Source organism: Pinus tabuliformis, chromosome X (genome assembly GCF_031772625.1).
Source record: "Pinus tabuliformis cultivar Carrire ecotype Pingquan chromosome X, CPIR1, whole genome shotgun sequence".
Taxonomy (NCBI): domain Eukaryota; kingdom Viridiplantae; phylum Streptophyta; class Pinopsida; order Pinales; family Pinaceae; genus Pinus; species Pinus tabuliformis.
This window is the reverse complement of record NC_142308.1, coordinates 1,165,913,268-1,165,921,303: the sequence shown is the minus strand read 5'-3', so window position 1 is coordinate 1,165,921,303 and position 8,036 is coordinate 1,165,913,268. Positions and strand designations below refer to the sequence as shown.

The following is an 8,036-nucleotide window of genomic DNA, read 5'->3' as shown; positions in this document are numbered from 1 at the left end:
AAATTGCATTTTTTTAATTAATAAATTTAATTAAAAATACAAAAAACACATAAACACTTTGAAAATAAATCTAAATCTTTTTTATTTATGTATACTGTTAAGAATATTCTATAAAAAATAAATCCCTTGTAAAAACCTATTCAAAAATAAAAATATCTAACAACATAATTTTTTTTTAAATTAATAATAATAAAATAAAATTATAATTTAATTCATTTTATATTTTTCATAATATATGAAGTAAGTATATTCATATCTTTCATAAATTAATTTCTATCCATATTTATATTTAATTTATATAAATAATCTAATATATTTTAATTTCAATGTTATGATATACTATACCAGGTTTAATAATTAGAAAAAAAACATAAATTTCCTTCTTAAAAGTCACAAATCCAAGTAAAAGAAGATATTGGATGTCTACCTACCTAAAGTAAATGGTTGAAACCTTGGTAAAATGAATGGCCTTGTGGGGACATATATCATGGAAAAAATCGTTATACTTTACAGAGTCACTCACGAGTCCTTGGAATTCACGTCTAGTTTGACGAGTCGTTGTATTCTAAAGGAGTAGTGCAAGGAAGCTCAACACGATCACTATTTGTTCGCGTTGTGTCTCCAGCTACATGATGGTGCAGGAATTCGTATTGTCTTCACTGAACATGGAAGTGTACTGCTCGTCTGTGCGATTAGGGTTCGTGAGGAAACCCGGGTCCACGTTCCGAACTTAGCCGCGAGGAGCCTTCCTGTCGTAAGCCCCAGCAGCGTAGGGATGGTATGCCATTTCGGCAGGTACATAAGGCCAAATCTCTGTGGGCTTACCGGTGCGCTTCACCCTCCGCAGCACTTTGTATACCTCCACGTATCCAGTTACTGTTAACTTTTGCTCCTTTCTGTCCACATCCACCGATTGCACGCCTGCGCTAAGAGATGATTCAATCACCATTAAGCTTTATATTTATGATAGAAGTATTGTATAACTGTTAATAATATCTGAGAACATTTTAATATGATTTAATATAATACTAAAAAGCGAATACTAAAAAGCGATGCACCAGTTTCTTCTCACTTTCTTCTCACAGCCGTCACAATCTATATTGCGGACCCTCAATACCACAGTCTGCACCAGTTCCAGAAATTAAGACAATGATCAGCTTTGCAGGATAAAATTTAGGGCATTGTCTAGGTTTTGGAGTTTTGGATGGAATATGGTGAAACAATTTCAGAAAAAAATAATAATCTGTTGTTTAAAATGTATTTTTGCTAGTATATAAAAATTCAGCATCTTAACTTTTATAGATTTAACATCTTAATTTTTTTTTAATAACATTCATTAAAAAAATTTACAACTCAAAATCACAACCAATCCCTACCAAATTCTTAATCAATTCTAAAGCCAAAAAAAAGAAACAGAAAAGCATCAAATGCTCATTTAAACCGGAACATCATAATTAATTAATAAAAGTGGGGGATGCAGTATACCTGCAACTGTAATTGCTTGACGTGTCTCGTGCGATCGCCGAACAAACTCGATACATAATCCAGGGCGCCCATCGAGCAGAAACTTGACAGAAATCTCGAGTGTGCTTTGAAAACGGCAGAAATATCTATGTCCAGGCGTAGAAGCAGATATGTTGTATAAAAGAGAGGGCAGAGGTTTCGTAGGGAAACTCGAAACTACTAGGCGGTCTTAATAGTTGGAATTAGCAATATCTACCAGCTCAAGTTGTATTAAAATGATGAAATATCTATCTCCAGACGTAGAAGCAGATATGTTGTATAAAAGAGAGGGCAGAGATTTTATAGGCAAACTTGAAACTACTAGGCGGCCTTAATAGTTGGAATTAGCAATATCTACCAGCTCTAGTTGTATTAAAATGATGAAAGCCGGTTTCAATTTGATATTCACATTTCCAAGCAGCTTACACGATAAACAATTTCGCCGGGTGGAATGCCACGATAGTAGCAAAACAGCCTTGGAGCCCACTTCTTTGTAGAGAAGGCCCTGTAGCAGATCGGATCGGATACTGTGCCAGAGTCGATGATATTTTGAAGCTCTTGCCTACCGATTGTTTGTGGAGGTTTGTCGTTACACCAAAAACCGCAAGTGTTGGTAAACGTTCCAAACCAACTAGGATCCCTAGTCTTACACCCCTACACTGGCGGTACTCTTCCAACTGCACTATATCAAGGTGCGGCATTACCAACCATTTTCTTTTCACCAATACTTACGATTGTAGACTATGCATAACATTCTATACTTAGTTTATTTTTTTCATTACCAAGTATTATCTTTGTCTTATACAGTGAAAGCCCATAACATTCACATAAACAGCATTATACAATAGAAATGCACAACAGTATAAAGGGAGGGGCAACTCCCTGCAATATGAATCTGCCCGAATCAATATATATATATAATCTTCCTTTATAAGTACAAGTTAAATCTTGGGAAAACCCAAATTTACATTTAGCCAAATTTCCAATTTCGGCAAACTTGGTTGCCCAACTCGTCGGCGCCTCCCCACGGTCACCACATGACTCACAAACCCTTCGTTCACCTCGTCGCACGATCGTGTTGTTTGCCCAACTTGGGCGTGTCTCGTCGTAACCAAGTCACCACACACAGGTGCCTCCGCACGAGTCACACCTTCGTTCACAACCTCAACACTTCACTGTTTCCACCGTTTCGTTGTGCATGGCGTGCCCTACCCAAGTCGCCTGTCGACACGATTCTTCGTTTCGTTATGCACGGCATGCCCTCACCCGGCCACTCGTCTGCACATCCACCCGAACAACTTCACCCAAGTCTCCACACGACTTCACTTGGGTCGCCACACGAATTCACCCGGTTCGCCCGAACGACCTCACCTGCGTTGCCACATGACTTCACCCGGCTCGCCCAAACGACTTCATCCGGGTCGCCCAACGACCTCACCCGGCTCGCCCGAACGACCTCACCTGGTTCGCCTGAGCGACCTCGCCCGAGTTTCCTATCCTACGACCTTGCCCGAGTTCTACCTGAATGACCTCGCCCGAGTTTCCTGCACGAGTTTTTCACCCGAGTTTTCTGCACAAGTTTTTCGCCTAATTTTCTCACCCAACTTTTCTACATGAGTTTTTCACCCGAGTTCTGCCCGTCATGTGGGCTCATCCACGCACTGCAGAGCTCCTTTGATCAAACTCGTGATGATCGAATGATGGTCGTTTTCCTCCAAATGCCCTCCAATATATACGGGCGGGTCGCAGGTTATGTCACCCAGCCGACCCATGCCCAACGCCCAAGCCGACTCGTTCAACATGTTGCCTTCGCCCGAGTGGAGGGTCGGCTCGCCCAACTCGTGGGACCACCCTCTCAAGTCGCCCAACATCGTATAAACTCGCCCTTGGCTCGTTCACTTCACATTTCGCACAAGCTCCTTGCCCGTCCTGCGCATGGTGAAGGTGACATGAACCGCAGGTCCATACATCCTCCCCCACTTGAAGTCATTGTTGTCCTCGACAATATCTCATCCTAGCAACCATCGACCACCAAGATCACCATACCAAGGCATACACCCCATCGGTATGTCATCTATCGGAAATAATCTCAATCCATGATTATCAACAACCCTGTCACAATCTCCACATGCTGCTCCCACCTTGGAAGGCTGGTCCCTCCATCTCAAGCTACATGCCCACTACAACATATCGTGTTGACCTCATCATGTGTCGTCCTCATGTGAACTGCTGTCATGATACTCCAACACAATGCTAACATATCTCTGCACACTTCGCGACCCCATGTCTGAACCAGTTGGGTAGCTAATCCAACTGTCACGCTCAAACCATGAGAGTGAACATCCTCATGCCATCATCAGTTGTTTCTTAGAACATCCCGTCACATCCTCGACTCAATCAAGAATCCATCTCCATATAAGTATAAGCCATGCTCAGGTCCATGAAGTAGCCTCCATCTCATCTGCAACATGCTGTCTATGATGTTTTATGTCCAACATCATCATCCATCTGCAAAACATCCATCTCCTCAAAGTGAAGAGATCATCTCCTCAAACTCCGACTCTCGATGTGCCACATCCAAGTCCATGAAGCACCCTCCATCATATCTGTATGTGCCATCCCTCAAGTTTGCCATAGAAACAAGTATACACCTATCTCTTCTATCCATGTGCTACTTATGATCATAGATCTATCAGCTCCCATGTGTCAAAGGTGGTTAAGTCTCGGCTCAACCCATGCCCAAGTGTTGCCACCAAGGCATCATCCTCATTGTAACTCCATCACTCTAAAGTCACAACAATCTCATCTCATCATGAGCTCCATGAGTCATCTCCAACCAACATCTCAACAAGCATACAAGTCTCGGCCCAAAGGTCTCTGCAAGATGCCTCAACTCTCCATGTTGTAGGAATGCTCCATAGTCTGCTCACAACTCCATTCAAGTCCATGGCCTTGTTGTACAAGAGTGCACAACCCGTCCATCAGCTCATAAATAAAACATCTCCATGTCACATCAGCAAATCTACCTGCACAACATCCCTGCCTTCGCACTCCCCATTGGATGCCCATAAGTGACATCTGTGCAAGTGCTACTGCATAATGTCCTTGCATAGACTTCCATGCTCCATGTCTCCAACCTGATGTCCATGACTAAGTTGCCCATGTAGTCCAACCAAGTAGACCCATCACAACAATCGATCATCCTCATCCAAGTCTACAATATTCGGTCTAGTGAACTCAGTCACCCAACCATATCATCATCACGAGTCCCTTCCATCATAGCCCCCCCACTAAAGGTTCCACCAAGACTTGCTCCTGGTCTCGGCCATGAGAAGTCCACCCAAGTATCATCATATCCAAGTGTGTGCCCTTCAATCTATCCATGAGTCATGTCGGGCACTTTAGCCAATTATCCATGTGGCTATAGCATGACCCAGTCCTCCACAATGATCATCATGTTCCTCCCTTGTCACGAGCCTTTGCACCTTCTACCATAAGGTCACAAAAAACCCCAACAAGTCCTGCAACAATCAACAATCCTTGCTTCTCCATACAAGGTCTCATTGTAGACATCCATGGTAAGATGCTCCCTAGCATTGGCAAACTGATTTTGCCCTATCCTACATACGATCCATCTACCAAATGTTCAAATGAAACACAAGTATCAAGAATACTTACATCATCATGAGGCTTCTCCATGTGAGTACCCTCATCCATCCATGTCTACAAACTGCACGATCCTGGTCCAACTTGATCAATCTCAAATTCATCCTCCATCATTGTCACATCTGTAACATCCTCAAACATCACGGCTTCCTCTTCCTTGTCAGCACAATCTGCAACTTCATCTTGCTCCATTGTCCAACCAAGTTGAAGAAGTTCATCTTCAACATTCCTTTCCAAGACTTCAAGTTCCTTTCAAATCCAGAGGTTCTCTTCTTTCAACCGCTTCAACCTGTATAAGGTAAGCAAGAGCTTCCCTTTGCATTCTTCCAAACTTGCCATGTCTTGTTGTTCAACTTGGTCCAAGCACTAAGCTTCACTTCTGCTAAACCTGTTTCACCCTTCACCTGAATCAGCCTGGTATTCCACCATCACCTGCAAAACTTGAACTCCCTTTCAAGTCTTCGGTCTTCATAGAATCAATTCCTTGATTCAGTTCACTAGCTCTGATACCACCTATCATGCCCCTACACTGGCGATACTCTTTGAACTGCACTATAGCGGGGTGCAACACTACCAACCATTTTCTTTTCACCAATACTTACGATTGTAGACTACGCCTAACATTCCATACTTAGTTTATTTTTTTCATTACCAAGTATTATCTTTGTCCTTTATACAGTGAAAGCCCATAACATTCACATAAATAGCATTATACAATAGAAATACACAATAGTATAAAGGGAGGGGCAACTCCCTGCAATATGAGTCTGCTCGAATCAATATATATATATATATATAATCTTATTTTATAAGTACAAGTTAAATCTTGGGAAACCCCAAATTTACACTTAGCCAAATTTCCAACTTTGGCAAACTTGGTTGCCCAGCTCGTCGGCGCCTTCGCACAATCGCCACATGACTCACCAACCCTTCGTTCACCTCGTCGCACGATCGTGTTGTTTGCCCAACTTGGGCACGCCTCATCGTAACCAAGTCGCCACACACGGGTGCCTCTACACGAGTCACACCTTCGTTCACAACCTCAACACTTCACCGTTTCCACCGTTTTGTCGTGCACGGCGCACCTTACCCAAGTTGCCCGTCCACACGATTCTTCGTTCCGTCATGCACGGCGTTCCCTCGCCCGACCGCCCATCCGCACGTCCACCCAAACTTGTTCACCCGAACAACTTCACCCAAATCGCCACACGACTTCACCTAGGTCGCCACACGACTTCACCCGGTTCGCCCGAACGATCTCACCTATGTCACCACACGACTTCACCCGGCTCACCCGAATGACTTCACCCGGGTCGCCCGACGACCTCGCTCGGCTCACCCAAATGACCTCCCCCGGCTCACTCGAATGACCTCGCCCGAGTTTCCTGCCTGACGACCTCACCCGAGTTTTACTTGAACAACCTCGCCCGAGTCCTGCCTAAACGACCTCGCCCGAGTCCTCCATGAACGACCTCGCTCGAGTTTTCTGCACGAGTTTTTCGCCCGAGTTTTCTGCACGAGTTTTTTGCTCAAGTTTCTCACTCGACTTTTCTGCACAAGTTTTTCACCCGAGTTCCGCCCGTCGTGCGGGCTCATCCACACACTGCAAAACTCCTTTGATCAAACTTGTAATGATTGAATGATGGTCGTTTGCCTCCAAACTCCCTCCAATATATACGGGCGGGTGGCGGGTTATGTCACCCGGCCGACCCACGACCAACGCCCAAGCCGATTCGTTCAACATGTTGCCTTCACCCGAGTGGAGGGTCGCCCTACCCAACTCGTGGGACTGCTGTCTCAACTCACCCAACATCGTATAAACTCACCCTTGGCTCGTTCACTTCACATTTCGCACAAGCTCCTTGCCCATCCTTCGCACGATGAAGGTTTCTCGAACCGCAAGTCCATACACCCAGGGTGGAAATTACGGATTCTATAGAGGTGCAGTGATTCTTCCAACAGCCCCCCTCAAACACAACTTGGGGGAATTGAACCTGGGTCCTAGCTCTGATACCATGTGGAGGTTTGCCATTACACCAAAAACCGTAGGTGTTGGTAAACGTTTCAAACCAGTAACTAGGATCCCGAGAGTGGAAATTACGGATTCTATAGAGGTGCGGTGATTCTTCCAACATTGTTAATGTTAGTTGCTGAATGACGTGATGACGATGGCAGTGTTTTAGCAATAATCACTTGGCAAGTTAGTTCCACACGCAAAGAAATTGATGATAAAAGGAAATAAGATTGCTTTTTAGTCCCCACAGCAAGAGACATCTGCTTCTACATGATTACACGGTTTTTTTGGAAGATGAAGGATAGTTGGTCATTATATGACAAACATACGACGTAGTTCAATGGCCGAAGCAGCGACTTCTCAGGCCGTAAATTTTGTGATAATTTCATTATAATTATAAATATAAATGAATAGTATTTTTTAAAACCGGTAAAATTGTAAAGGAATTTGCATAAGTTGAATTTAGCTAAAAAAAAAAATGAACAAAATTGGTAACACAGATATAAAAAATAAAATTGATAAAAAAATAAAATTAATAAATTTTATAAGTGCACAAAAAATAAAATAATAATAATTTATACTTCAATGAAATATATTTTACATGGCAATGTCAGTAGAAAGATACGAATATGCACTAAATACACAAGTAATCTTAATTAACTGGCCATGAAGTCATCAGTTAACTATCTCATGTAAGTGGAGATAGTCATAGTTAAGTAAGTGGCCATGTTTGAGCTTATAAGGTCATTGTGGAGCAAGGATGATTCTACACTATCATTTTCTCACATTTTCTGTTTAAAGTTGGGCCTATGAAATTGCACTAACCAAAAGGCAAAGTTGATTAGTCATTGGG

At 43.0% G+C, this 8,036-nt stretch overlaps 1 protein-coding gene across 1 annotated transcript; it reads right to left on the bottom strand.

Annotated features, from left to right (window-relative positions):
- Positions 1 to 730: 730 nt before the first annotated feature.
- LOC149144047 (heavy metal-associated isoprenylated plant protein 20-like) lies at positions 731 to 1,883 on the bottom strand. The gene is made up of 3 exons (XM_089449950.1): positions 1,486 to 1,883; positions 1,059 to 1,123; positions 731 to 926 (listed from the first exon to the last, which is right to left on the bottom strand). The coding sequence occupies exons 1-3, from the start codon at positions 1,555 to 1,557 to the stop codon at positions 731 to 733; spliced, it is 333 nt and encodes a 110-aa protein (XP_089306076.1). The 5' UTR covers positions 1,558 to 1,883.
- Positions 1,884 to 8,036: the final 6,153 nt, after the last annotated feature.